We start from the raw sequence: 14,939 nt of genomic DNA, 5'->3' as shown, positions 1-14,939 counted from the left end.
TTTAATGCAAGTGAGACGGGAAGCTGTTGGAAAGTTTGTTCAGAGCACTGACATTATCTGATTTGTGTTTTTGAAAGATCACAAAGAGACCAGGTGTAAGGCAATGGCAGCAGCAGAGAGACCGGAGTCTGCAAAAGTCTGAGAGAGATGAGAATAGCTTTGATTGGAGATTGGAGCCGTGCTGGAGGAGATGTGACCGAATGACCTCTGTGTCATCTTTGGGAATTACTCCACACTGCCGTTATATCCTTGATCAAATGAAGTCATTGGGAGGATTATATGAGCATTAGTATACAGTGCTTGGGGTAGTTCTTGGCATGGCTGAAATGGTTAAACAAAAAGACAAGTGTTATTTCTGCCAGAAGGCTCAACGAAAATGTCACCTCTTGAAAGGCTCCCTCACCACTGACTTCCACCCATCTTTATCATCAGCCTAATCCCTCTCTCCACTTCCTTTGCATTACATATTGTATACACCATCATAATAGTGTTTTTCATAGTGTCCTCATACTTTTCTTATGCTTTTGTTTTCTCAGCTATGATGTTAGCTTGATGAAGAGGGTGACTGTGCCTTATTCTTGGCCCCTCAGTGCCTAACATAGCACCTGACACATCAGAGACACTAAATATATGCTTGTTGAATGAATAAATGAACTTAAATTCTACTTGCTCTGCATTTTTTAACTTACTCTAATCTGTACCTCCACTTAGTATTTTTACCAGTCATGTCACTTAACATGTATCACTTAAACTTTATGATTTTGTATGCAAAATTATTGATTTTTTTGTATCCATATCTTGTTTCCAAATAGACCATAAAATCTTATGGAATAAGAATTGTTATCTTTTATTCTTTGTATGTCTCAGAGTATTATGTATCATGGTCAACTATCATTGTACTGTTAAGAGAAAAGCTTAATGAATAAATGCACAAGTGGATTTCAGGATCATTGGAGAGAAGGCTCATTATACATTTTTGAGGGACTAAGTAAGTGATGATGTCAGAATATAATTACTAGTGTTTTAGAGAAAGCAGAGAGAACCCACGAACACTAGCCAGAGAGATTTTGGAATGCTCTCAGAATGACGAGGGAAAGTAGGAATCCCAATATCATTTCAACACTCAAGACTGTTCATCAAAACTTAGCTTATGCCTGCTTATTAAAGGGAAGAATAGAAGGAGTCTGATTCTAGAATCAGATGTGGGCTCTAGTGTTTTCCAGAAACTGACACTGGAATAGTTAGGCAAAATGATGAAAAATATAAAGAATTCAATGGGATGTCATTATACTGTCTAGATGAGTTATGACCCAAATACAGGAAGAATATAACAAACAGAGAGGAGCTCCTTCAAGTTCCTATATACAGGAACTTAGATATTTGACAAAGCTCTTATACATGGGAAGACATTTAAATCTCTCACCTGGCAAACGATGCAAAATCCTATCAAGGAACAACAGCCTGGAGTTGGGGGTGGTGGTGCATTCAGGTCTCTGTTAGTGGACAAAAGATTTAGGTATGTATAACTTGAACTTGAAGCACACAAGTGGTAAGACCACCCCTGTTGGAGAATGTATTCATTTTTTAAATTGATTTCTAACAAATCACCACAAACTTAGCAAGTTAAAGCAAAACAAATTTATTATCTGGCAGTTCCTAAGGGGGACTCTGGATGTGGGTTAGCTGGATCTTCTGCTCAGAGTTTTATCAGACTGAAATCAAGACTGACATCAAGGTGTCATCCAGGGCTATGACCTCCTTTCAGACTTGAAGGTCCCCTTCCAAGGCCAGCAGGAGAGTACTCTCACTGCTTCTGGCTTCTTTTGAGGCTCACCTGATTAAATCAGACCTGCCTGGGAAATTCCCCCCCTTTGATTAACTTAAATTCATTCCATCTGGAAATTCGTCACATCTGGGAAATTCCTTTTGCCATGTAATGTAACAATTGTAAGAGTAATAACTCCTCATATTCACAAATTCTACCCACACCCAAGGGGAGGTGGTTATACAGGTTGTGCACACTAGGGGGCAGAAATCTTAAAGGTCATCTTGGAATGCTGTCTACCACAGAGAGAACTGACTTAGGTAAATAGATCTCAATGTGTCCCAACAGACACATTGTCCCAACAGATAAGGGTCCAGTCATGTCCTGTTGATAATTCTGGTATTTAAGAAACCCCAGAAAATTGAGAAGGCATCTCCTAAAATTACTTTAGGAAAGTAACATCAAAATTAATGGGGAGATAGCATTGTGTCCTTATCTTTTAATGATAGCAAAATTTTGTTTTATGAATAAGAAAACCAAAATATAAAAGCATTAAAATATTTGTCTTTAGGAATCTGTACTTATTTCAAAGTTTAATTATTTGTACTGTTCAAGAAAATTAGACCTATTAGAATAAGAGGTAAATCTTATAATTCCAAGTTAAAATGAGTAATTGATTCATTGCCTTAGACTTAACATTTCAGATTGAAATTTCATTTGAAACATTTAAGAGAAACTGAAGTTCACCATATCTAAAAACTTAATTTATTAGATTTATAAGAATTAATTAAGTTATTGGAAAGATTGTTAAGTCACACAATGTACTTAAAAGGAAATAAAAATATACCACATTAATAAATGTGGCTGGATATTCAAAGAATTTAATTAAGTTGTAAAGTATTCCTTCAAATTATTAAACTTGCTAGATTGATAAGTTTCTTAATTCAATTTATAAACTAGCATATAAGCTTAAGAAAAACAAGGGTTTCAAATTAATTGAATACTAATTTTGCACCAAAATAATCTTGAATAGCTCTTTTCTAGGCACAAAAATTTATTTCAATAACGTGAAAATACACACAACAAGTTTCAGTTCTGCTATGATTTTTGTCAAGTCACTTAACTTCTCATAGCCTCAGTTCCTCATCTGCAAAACGAGGACGTGGGTCATCTTGTTAACTTGCAGAGTTGCTGTAAAGAGTAAATGAGATATTTTGCATAAAGTGGTCGGCACATGGTAAGCTCTCAATATTGAGAGTCTAAGGGGAAAAAAATATGATTTTTCTCCTAAATACAAAGGCAAAGGTTTTGTTTAGTCTATCCGTACCAGGGACCTTTAAAGTTTAATCCTCCATATACCTTCTTAGATAACAATTAGTTTGTTATTTTACCAATAACGTTTGGAGGATTAATTTTAATGCCCAAGGCAATACAGTTACTTGTGTGAAACCCCAGAGGCGGTTGACCACACCCTTCAAATCTTCACCAGAAAGTCAATGTAGGAAAGTAATAGCAAACCAGTGTCCCATTTCAGTTTTTAAAATTGGAGGCACAGAGGACAAAAAGTAAGTATCAGGCTCCAGGGACTTTATGCAACCAGTGTTTCTGTGCCAGTATCTGGGGCCAAATTACTGGAATGGGATATAAACTCTAGGGGAAGGGGGAAGTTAGTATTCCCTCTAGGCTAATAGTCGCCTGGTGAAATGTTGCCGTATTTGTGTCAGAAGGAACAGAGGAATGCAGTGCTGTCTGGGCAGAGTGCAAACAGAAAATCCAGAGGAGAGTTGACACAATCACTCTACATGACTTAGAATGTATTGTAGTTGATACAGACCAATCCACTGTTACTGCATTCCCATATTTAGGGGCTAAACATGCTATTTCAAGGGGGGGAAAGCATAAAATTAATTATTCTGAGCACTTATAAAAATCTTCAAATATGTCTAATCTCTTGGGAAAAAAAGGGAATGATTTTTGATGTGTAGGGGAGGAAAATTTTTTTCTTTTACCCTTCTAGGTTCCTTTGGCTGGTCTATTAATTAAATTGACATAGGAAAACTTAGCAGGAGAAAGACAAATTTAATTGCATATGGGAGTGCCATAACAATATGAGACCCCCAGACAGTCAGGCAACTAAGGCTTATTGACATCTTGAGCTAAGAAGGGGGTAGGTGTCTGAGACTTCAAAGGGGAGAAAGACAATTCACAGGAAAATGGGAAGAGCAAATGTGTGGTAAACAGATGTTTGCCATGCAAAGTAAAGATAATAGGACACAGAAAATTTACCATACCTGTCCCATATTCCTTGTAGTTTCATCTGGTGATTTGTTCTCTTCTGGGACAAGGCCCTCTATCTAAATTCTTTTAGGCAGCTAAGGGGATGGTAAAAACTCTTCCTTGAGTCTTTTGGGACATCATTGACTACAGCTCAAAGAATCTACCTGACTATGTAGCACATTTTGGGGAGGCTTGTTGTGAACCCCTTCAGATGATAACTCCAGGGGGAGAACAAACACAAATACAGAAAGGTACATCTGTGAGAGAGAGACAGGCAGAGAGACAGAGAGATGGGAGGAGTAGAGGAACAGAGAGAGACAGTCTCAGAAAAAGAAAGCAGAGAGAGAACAGATTCCAAGAGAAACTGAGAGAAGACACACAGAGAAAACAAACACAAAGAGGTGATACTAAAATAGAGAGGCCTCACACTGAGAGCTGATGAGACAAAAAGAATCTGAAAAATACATATATATATAATTTTCAAGGCCCCAAGAAAGCAGTCAGAGGACCAGGGAAGGAAAAAGAAAGAAAGGAAGATAACACAGGGCAACATTCAATTTAGTCAATATTTATTGAGTGCCCATGGGGAACATGGCAACCTCCTGGAACTTAAGTGGAAATAAATTCAATTTTCTCCTGTTCTGAAGGGTGGGGAGGTTCAAGTCTATGGAATTGCCTTGGGGCGGAGGAGGTATAAATACGGACAGGTCCATATTGTGCTTTGCTTCTAGATGGCTGGCCCAGCAATTCTGTGCCTTCTGGGGTGACCTGAAACTTTCTCTTCTCCCAGTTCCACGAAGGAAAAACAAATATTTAACGAGAAACAAAGATGAAAGCATTATATTGTTGGTTTTCTTTTATACTTGTGATATCAGGTCTAAACAAGTGTTACTTAGTAGTAACACCATATTTGCTAGTTAAACATAAAAATCTAGAATCTATATATTTAAAAAGAGAAATGTTAAAAATTATTTAAAAAGACTGAATCAGAGGCCACTTTCATTAGTCTCCCTCCTTACCATGTCCTGACATATATGATAATGTGAAGTATTTTTTTTTATAAAATTTTTTTTCAATGTTTTCATTTATTTTTGAGACAATATGAGACAGAGCACAAGCAGGGGACGGGCAGAGAGAGAGAGAGAGAGAGACAGAATCTGAAGCAGGCTCCAGATTCTGAGCTGTCAGCACAGAGCCTGACACGAGCTCGAACTCATGGACTGTGAGATAATGACCTGAGCCGAAGTCAGACGCTTAACCGACTGAGCCACCCAGGTGCCCCTGTGAAGTATTTTTAAAGCAAATTTCTCTTTATTTCAAACATCTCAGCCTAGAAAATATTTCTTAGGAATATCAGAATACACAGACACATATCTGATCGAAATGTCTCCAAAAGACCTGCGGAGAGGGAAATGTCTGTCACATGACTCATGGTATCCATCACACAAAAATAAACCAGAGGTTTAAGAGAAATACTACTATTCCTGGCAGTGGGTTCTATAAAATAGACTTTCAAGGAAAAGACACAGTCATCAAAACTCATTATACCTTATCAGCAAACCCACACCCATTCAGACTAACCCATCTGAAAAACCTAAAAAACAAAACAAAACAAAACATGTGGCAGAACAATTTATGGGAATATTAGCTTACCTTTATTCTTCCTATATTTTCCTACCTCACAGCTAAACATTTGTTATTTCTTAGCCTCTGGTATTTTTTTCACAGTGGAAAACAGAAGATGCTTAAAGTAAAGGGCTCTTTGTGATGTGAAGTGAGAGCTTGTTCAAGAAATTATGCTACTATTACCCTGAAGATGACAGTAGACAGGATTTTGAGAAACTCAGGAAGAGGTCAAAGTCAAGACCCACACATTGTTCAGTAGCAAAAATAGCATTTCAGGGAGGTGGCCCATGGCAGTAGGAATGTCTCTTCGGTGTACCACGAGAGTGGCACCCTGGGCACCAGATTCCAAACTTCCAAACTCCAAAGATGCCCTTTGATGCCTCAAATGTGAGATGGAGCAAGAGAATGGCCAGATCAGAAGGATTGGATTCTAGTCTGGAACAGTGAAGATCACACTGGGACTCAGTAAGTAGACAAATGACTGTATCTCAGATGATGTAGTACTAACTAAAACTAACTCTAGGACCACACAGCACAGCTTCATGGTATGGTGTGTTCCAGTAGTGACTCAAATTGAATTTTCTTTTTTTTTTTTTAATTTTTTTTAACGTTTATTTATTTTTGAGACAGAGCATGAATGGGGGAGGGGCAGAGAGAGGGCGACACAGAATCCGAAACAGGCTCCAGGCTCTGAGCTGTCAGCACAGAGCCCGACGCGGGGCTGGAACTCATGGACCGCGAGATCATGACCTGAGCCGAAGCCGGCCGCTCAACCCACTGAGCCACCCAGACGCCCCTGAATTTTCTACCACCCTGGCAAAACAAGCTTAGAGAACAATTTGGGTTAATTTTATAAAAATAAACAAATGAGGTATTTTATATGTATCTGTATTTGTGATCTGGGTGTCATACCTGCCATGCAAACTTTGGCATCACATAGAACTAGGGCTGGGTAACCCTTGGGCACTTTACTCAATTTCTCCAAGTCTCAGTTTTCTCCATCTGTAAAATGGAGATAAAAGTAGAACTTAATTTATAAATTACTATAAGCAGTGAGGATTAAGTGCACATAAGGTTCAGTGCCTGGAACATAATAAGTATTCAATAATGGTTGCTATTTTTATTCAGTTTGAAAAATGAGTCCATCAGAAGTGAGACACAAAGCTTTCAGCCATTGTACAAACACAACTATTGCAAAGAGGGAAGCACCATTGGTTAGGCACACTGTTCACAAGATGGAAACAAGTTATTAATAGTTCTTCAAGAGAAATACACTATCCCTTGCTGGAAAAACAATATGAACACATGGCCAAGAAAAACAACCATTCCTCACAACTTTACCAACATGAGGCCATACCCACTCATAGCAGCATGTCCAATAAACTTCAAACCCATGGAAAAGAACAATCGAAGCAATTCAAAATACTTAATATGGCAATGGCTTTTCAAAAGTCAACTGCTACCCTTCTCCTCTTCATTTTTCCCCTCCCTTCCTCCAACACAACCACATCAGAGGCTACAGATATTTATAATTCTCTGAGTGACTAACTGTGACAAACTTTTAGCAAGAAGGCTGTGGAACTTGATAGAAGTATCTTAATATGACAGGTATACTTCTCCAATGGAACATGGGAGTAGAGAGCATATTTAATTTTTGATAAACTAAAATAGCACCTTAAAAATTGATTGACTCCACACAGGGACTTAAGAGTAGAGCCAGTTTCAGGTCAGATAAGGCTCTAGCTACTAAGTAATCAGGTGTGCGTTTATGTTAGAAATCTTAGCTTGACCTCACTGTCTATTCATTTTTGCATGCCTCTATCCTGCCCAGATCATTTGGAACTAATCACTCGTCTCCGGTCTGTGACTTAATGGGCCCTGGTGGAAAAACCATTACTTCACAGTTCAAAAAATATTTATTGAGCTTTTGTAGGATGAGGGAGGATCAGGACCAGTGGCAGACATACGATTGCAAAGGCAGGTTGGGCAACTGCACAGGGCTTTGAACAATATGCTAAAAAGAGGTGATGTGAATAGAGTTGTTCCTTAGACATACCTGATGAGGTAAGGAGAACACACGTATGTGAGAGAGCATGGAGGATGAAAAGGTAACTAGAAATCCAATAAGCTATTCAGAACAGAGACACTGAGGCAGAAATGAGCGCAACCACCTTCGTCCTGTTGCCAGGGTGAAATAAAAAAGTCCAAGTTTGAGTTCTGGTGCCTTCACAAAGGGCCCTGTCTTGGAGTCTCAGCCTATGGGAACACCTTAAGTACTGCCAGTCTGACTGAGCTGCTAGTGCCCTCTAGTGGTGGCCCACATGATGGCCATAAGCTTGTGAACCATCCAATTCCTGGCCCATTTCCCAAGTACCCACCACCATGTGCTGGCTTCTGTGACAGCTGCTGGAGCCACAGATCTTCAAGACATTGGTTTTCCACTGAAGAAGCTCAAAGTTTACGATGTGAGACACAGAGATGAACACATCAGAATCATAGTGCATAGTCAGGGCAAAAAAAAAAAAATGTGGAATCACAAACTGCATAAAACAGAGTTCCTACAGAAGAGAGATGATTAACTTTTGGGTCTGGGGGCTTTGATGGTGGTTTGATATCTGGGTTGGCAGTGACAAAGACCTCCTGGAAGATGTGATTGGGCTCTGAAAAATTAGTAGGACTTCATTAGGCAATTAATATGAGATGAGTTTTCTAGGAACAGAGATCAACAGGGGTTACTTAGAGAACTGCGAGTAATTGTAATTAGGAACATCGAATGGGAATACAGTTAGATAGATTTTCTACTGGCCCATTCTGAGGGAAACTAAATGGTACTCAGTGTTTCCCAAACTGTTCCATTCAACAAACATTTATTAAGCATCTTCTGTAGGCAATGGATTCAATATTATTCTAGTCCTAAGGATGCTTACAGTCAAGCATTAAGACAAATTCAGACAGAAATATGAAGGGATAGTTTCTATAAAGAGCAAATTATACACAAGTAGCAGTTGGTAGCAAAGAACAGAAGGATTTATATTGAAAGAGGCAATCAAGGAAGCCTTTCCAAAGTAGGAAACACGATGTGAGCATGAAATGAAAGAACACACAAGCAGGAATTTGCCAGATGGTAGTCCATGGGGAGGTTGTTTCTGGAATGTGTGATGCACTGGCTGAATGTCTTCCTGCCTCTCTGGTCATGTTTACTTTACTTCCCTGGCTCCCCTTCTTCTCGCCTTGCTGTGACCAATCCCTCAAGGTTCTGTGCTCAGCACTCAGCTCTTTGCTTTGTTCTTTCTCAATGACTTTATTCGCACCCATGGCGTCCACTGTGAACTTCAAACATTTTATTTAATGGAGACCCCACATTACTGAGTGCATTCCTTTTTACCTAGAAAGTCAGACTATCCCTAATGACATGAGCTGCAAATGGAATCCACCATCTTGAATGTCTGAGATCCTCTCCCTTGGTTGGTTGTCCCATCCACTCTTTAGTTGTCTGGTGTAAGTCAAGAACCTTGAAAAGACCTTACTTTTTTCTTTTCTCTCCCCAACATCCAGTGCCTTTCCAAGCTCTGCAGAATTCATATATCCTTTTCTTTTTGTGTCCACTATTACTGCCTTATATTAGTCCCATAATCTCTTACCTGGCTGATTGCAGTGGTCTCCTAATCGGTCTTTCTGCTTCTAGCTTACCCCTCAGTTTATCTGCTTCACGATATTTCTAATAAGCAAGTCTGATCTTGTATTATATACCATCCACTCCTCCTGCTTACGATGCTTCCGTGTTTCCTACAGCCTTCAGAATCAGGTCTCAGCTCCTTAGGGTGGTAGACAAACCTCTCCTTCTAACCTCTTTAGCACCATTTGCTGTCCTCTGCTTCAAGGAATTTTCCAGGAATTCCAAACTTATTGTAGGCCCTCCTAAACATCATGTTATTTCATACTTTCCTGCCTTGAAAAGCTGTCATCTAGAGTGGTCTCCCCATCATGTTTCCCACATGGAAAACTTCAATTTAATCCCCCCAAACTCAGTTTCATGTCACTTCCCCTCATTGAGCCTTTCCTGGACCCTCCCTTTTTGATAGATAACCACTTTCTTCTTTGGGCTACTTCCTGGACCATGTGTGTGCGTATATTATGATGTCGTTTTGTGACCATCTGTTTACCTGTCTGTGTTCCTTGCTTCAGGCTGAAGCAGCAGTACAGCAGGGTAATTAAGAAACTGGAACTGAATCCTAGCTCTGCCACTTATCAGAGTGAATTTAGTCTTGTGAAATTGTTTTCAGGTTAATGTACCTCAAGTGCTTTGAACAGTGTCTGCCATAGAGTAAGTGTTATGCAAAAGTTTGCTTTAATTTTTTTTTAATTTTTAATTTTTATTTTTTTCAAGTGGCTGTCTGCCCAGTGTGGAGCCCAACAGGGAGCTTGAACTCACAACCCTGAGGTCAAGACCTGAGTTGAGATAAAGATTGGACACTTAAGCCACTCAGACATCTGAGCCACCCAGACACCCCTGCTCTGATTTTTGCCCATGAAACTATGTCTTATTCATCTCCATTTTCCTAAAGTCTAACACAGTATATGGGACAAATGTTTGTTGAGAGAAGGAATGACAATCTTTGGTTCTTTCCTTTTCCTTGCTCAATTATCTAATGAATCCCTAAGTCCTGCTGGGTTTTCCTTTACAATGTCTTCTGCATTTAATTTTCTTTCTGTAGTTACTATCAACATTCTTTCATTTATTCAACAGAAAGTTATCAGTAATCAACAGTTTAAAAGGCACAACTCTGCTGAGAACACTGCTTTGAACAAGACAAAGTCCCTCTGCTATGGAGTCCCTCTGCTTACATTCTAGCAGATGGTACAGACGCTAAATAATAGTACATTAATTATTTGATTGTAAGTGTGATATGTATCTTAACCTAGTGTCGAAGGTCAGAAAGTTTCCCTCAGAGAGGAAATTTCACTGATATATGAAAACCTAGAAGCAAATAGCTTAAGCATAAGGTGGTAGCAGCTGTGGTAGAGAGCATCCAGGCAAAAGAAACATCCTGTGGAAATCCCTGAGTCAAGAAGAAATTTGACACACATAGATTTTGAGTTCCTTATGTCTGGATTATTACTACAAATGCTACCTGATCTCTGTACAAGATGACCTTCCATACAGTTCTAGAATTACACTTTCTATCATGTTGATTCCCTGCTCAGAAAACTTCCATGATTTTCTGTTGCCTCCTGAATAACACATTAATTCCCCAGTTGTTTCTCATGACCCAGTGCAATATGGGCTCTAGTAATGGTCCAGTTTTTTCTCTCATAAGTCATCTACATTTATATTCAGCAATAACCATCATGAACTATTTGATAATCCTGCACATTCCTTATTTTTTGTTACTTTCCCACGTTTATCCATGTTGTTATAGTCACTAAAATGCCTTTCTTTTCTATTCCTATCCATGCTTTTATTTCTACAAAACAATATTTACTTGTTCTTTGTGTGATATGCTTTGGTATTTTCTATTCTAGTCTATTTTATTCTATTTCAGTTTTTAAAACAATCAAGTAGTAACCTACCAAAGTGATTTCACAACCCACTAATGGATCTTAACTCACAGTTGAAAACTGCCCTAAATAGACTTAAAGATTTTTCCATGATTCTTGAATGAGGTTGGCTTTAGTAGATTCTAAGTTTTCTTCCAGCAGTAGAATCCTCTAACTCAGTTACATCTTGAATTTTGGGTACCTGTATTCTCTCAAGACGGCATGGTAAAATTCTGCATGAACACATGATGAATGGGGGAGCTAATCATACAGAGCCAAGGAACCCTGAAGATACTTGGCAGTGCATCTTAATTTGTAGGACATGTCACACTTTGCTTTTCCAATACTGGCAATGTTCTGAACTGAAATTGCTAATTGTATTGAGCTGTTCCAAATCATATACTGGGCAAAGATGAACATGGGGGAGAATTTCCAGTTGTAACTGAGAAAACAAACAAACAAAAGCCACCATTAGCAAGTAAATCCATGGCAATTAGATGCAACTGTAGTTCATATTATGTACTAAATATACTTTTGTGGATAGACTGCTCTATAACTGCCCAAGGGGAATACTTGAAGCTTTTGTAATAACCACTCCTGAAAGAATCTGTTTTTCTTTTTTTTTTTTAATTTTTTTTAACGTTTATTTATTTTTGAGACAGAGAGAGACATAGCATGAACAGGGGAGGGGCAGAGACAGAGGGAGACACAGAATCCAAAACAGGCTCCAGACTCTGAGCTGTCAGCACAGAGCCTGACGCGGGGCTCGAACTCACGGACCGTGAGATCATGACCTGAGCCGAAGTCGGACGCCCAACCGACCGAGCCACCCAGGAGCCCCAAGAATCTGTTTTTCAAAATCATTTTTATATCATGTTAACTTTCAGTAGACAATTTCAGTTTTTCAGTATCTCTTCTATTTTAGATTTTGCAATGTCAACACCTGGATCAACCTGTCATCTTGTTAATGTTCTTCAAATCTTTGTCTCCAGCCCAGAGTACATTTGTGTTTCATTTTTTCTATATATCCTACTGCCAACTGGATGTGGCTATAATAATGACCCCCAAACACCCCAAACTCATCAATCTAAAATTGAATTCATTATCATCACCCTAAATCACACCCCTCCATCCCCCGCATCTTACTTTGATTAGAGAATGACAAACCATCTTTCCACTTAAGCGAGAGATCAGTGGCATCAGGCTTGACTTCTTCTTCAACTAACTTGCCATAATTCTTCCTGATGTTGCATCCTATATGCTTCTTAAATCTATCTACTTCTCTCCAACCTTCCTGCCTCTACTGATGTTCAAGTCTCCCAAATGGTCCTCCCGCCATCTTTCCTAACATATTTCACAAAGTGGCCATTGTCACATGTCATTCTCTAGCTGGAAACCATTCAGTTAACTATTATTCCATTTAGGAAAGATTCTAATGGAAAGTACCTAAAATTGCTTGCAAAGCCCCCCTGAACTGTCCTCTACCAACTGTTCTTGTCTTGTTTTCATTCTCCTTTTCTCTTCCTTCTCTATATCTCTCTGTCCATTCTTATTCTACCCACCAATTACTTTTAAAAAGTTCTTTATGTTTCAGATACTTTTGGGGGGGGGGTCTGCAACACTCCTTTTTTACTAGAGAGCTATTATTACTCTTCCCTCAAGCCACATCTTAGATATCCCATAGAAAACATTCCTGGAGTTTTCTAAGTCCAGGCTTTGGGGTCCTCCTGTCCTCCCTTAGTTCCCTATTGCTCACCATTATGCTATATTGAAATAACCTGTTCACTTCAGTCCAACATTGTGATCACAGAAATTATTCAACATCATATCTCTATTGCCTAGTACATAACAGGTGTATGATTAATATTTCTAGAATGAACAAATATCTTCTGATTTACTCTCTGTCAAGTGGTAAAGAGACTCTCCTTTGGGAGGGCCCTGTGGTGTCAGCCATGCAGGTAACTTGGGAGATAAGTTTATGCAACCCTGGGATAAAGTATTGGAAAACTATTTTGATTGTAAATGATGACTTAAGTCATGACTTAGGTCATGATCTTTAAACAGTATCAGTAGCATAACTGAAAGAAATGTCCATATATTTTATGTGTCTAACTTTACAAACTCAGGAATGGGTAAAAAGGGGAGGGTTATTTTTGGCTCCATAAAATCCCAGTATTTCAGGTAATCTCTTTTCTCTTTAAAAAATTTTTTTTAATTATTTTTTTTTTTTTAAGAAAGAAAGAGAGAGCAGGGGAGGGGCAGAGAGAGGAGGAGACACAGAATCTGAAGCAGGTTCCAGGCTCCGAGCTGTCAGCACAGAGCCTGACACGGGGCTCAAACACACAAGTGGTGAGATTATGACCTGAGCTGAAGTCAGATGCTCAAACGACTGAGCCACCCAGGTTCCCTCAGGTAATCTCTTTTCTTAGACAACTAAATTTTACTCCTTACCAGATTCATAATTCTCAGATCAATGGGGCTTTCACCAGTTTCATTCACTTATTCTCATTCATCTATTTCTCACTGATAGAATATCTACTAAGTGCCAGATACTGAAAATACTAAATGAGTGAGATTTCATCCCTTCCCTTAAGATCCCATCTATTCAGAGCTGGGAGGAAGGAGGAAGGAAACAGACATGGAAGCTGTTATAATATAGATGCCCTCCAAGCTCATGCAAACTTGAACTTAGCCAAAGAATTCCACTGAGGCATTAAAAAAAATGTTAAGGATGAGAAAGTTTTGCTTTATGTAGGAAAAAAAAAAACAAAATAAGTTTTATGAGTGGTAACTCTTCTGAGAGGAGAACATACTGCAAAGAGCAGATACCATAAGGGGAAGATATTTTTGCTTATGGAACTGGAAAGATTCTCATTGCATTAGTTCACATTTAGTCAATGCCATTTGAGTTTGTTACCCTTTTATTGAATTCCATTCATAACTGAAACACAAATAGTCTGACAAAGTCTAGACATTTTTTCAAAGACGTATAGGCAAAATATAGCCAATGTGATGAGAGTTTGTGCTTAGTTACGGGTGGTCAACACTTACATCTTTTGACAATTATTAAAATGTAAATGTCAATGGTGAGGCTGCTAATGCTGATACCAGAAGAGTGGGAAAGTATGCTAAAGGATTTTTGCAAAATTAAGAAAAATTTGAAATTAGCAAAACATTTCTGAACAGAATGGTTCGACAATTTTCACAAGCTAAGCATTCTTCAAAATACATTTCTGGGGCTCTTAGATAAATATTTAGAGCCTCGTTGAATCTCTTGCTATTTCTTTAACACACTTTGCTGTATGACATCTTATACCTTTGCTGTTCTTTCTGATTGGCACAGCCTTCAGCCTCTTAGATGCCTGTTATACTCAAATCTCATCTCTTCTGTGGAGCACCACAGCAGAATCAATAGAAATCTCTCAGGCTGAATTAATTCCTCCCCACTCATTTTGTGCCCACAGCATTTTGTGATTTGCCTTTCAAATTGCCCTTATTACATAATATTATCCTTGTTGGTAGATGTTTCTTGGTTTCCTAACAGACTGGGAGCTACTCATTAATTCCGCAGCCACAGGACCCAACAGTGTCTGATATACATTAAAGCTTCCATCTAGACAGGTTGAATGGCTGGATCATTCTAATATTTTTCTCCATCTCTTCTGTGTCACTGTAATATCAAGTTTCTCCAGTTTGGGCTAACTTCATGATGGATGTTATTAAAAATTTTGAA

General features: G+C 38.7%; 1 protein-coding gene and 1 long non-coding RNA gene across 9 annotated transcripts in view; one reads left to right on the top strand and one right to left on the bottom strand.

Annotated features, from left to right (window-relative positions):
* The window catches only part of LOC115521366, a 160,372-nt gene that overhangs the window by 39,023 nt on the left and 106,410 nt on the right, over positions 1-14,939 (bottom strand). The window contains exons 4-5 of one of the 2 annotated variants that reach the window (XR_003971042.1): positions 1,424-1,493; positions 180-321 (exon numbers count right to left, since the gene is read on the bottom strand). The exons of the other annotated variant lie outside the window; for it this stretch is intronic. This is a non-coding gene — a long non-coding RNA (uncharacterized LOC115521366). Of the gene's footprint in view, positions 1-179; positions 322-1,423; positions 1,494-14,939 lie in introns of those variants that run through there. 2 annotated transcript variants of the gene reach the window in all.
* PTGER3 (prostaglandin E receptor 3) overlaps positions 1-14,939 on the top strand; it is a 190,661-nt gene that overhangs the window by 162,007 nt on the left and 13,715 nt on the right. The window contains exon 3 of one of the 7 annotated variants that reach the window (XM_030326545.1): positions 78-2,642. The exons of 4 other annotated variants lie outside the window; for them this stretch is intronic. In XM_030326545.1, the coding sequence (XP_030182405.1) occupies positions 78-290 (213 nt within the window). In that variant the 3' untranslated portion in view covers positions 291-2,642. Of the gene's footprint in view, positions 1-77; positions 2,643-14,939 lie in introns of those variants that run through there. 2 more of the 7 variants (XM_030326548.1, XM_030326547.1) reach the window with 2 other exon arrangements.

Source organism: Lynx canadensis, chromosome C1, assembly GCF_007474595.2.
Source record: "Lynx canadensis isolate LIC74 chromosome C1, mLynCan4.pri.v2, whole genome shotgun sequence".
In the NCBI taxonomy this organism is placed as follows: Eukaryota; Metazoa; Chordata; class Mammalia; order Carnivora; family Felidae; genus Lynx; species Lynx canadensis.
Note: the sequence above shows the minus strand (reverse complement) of the source record. Positions and strands in the feature narration are given on the sequence as shown.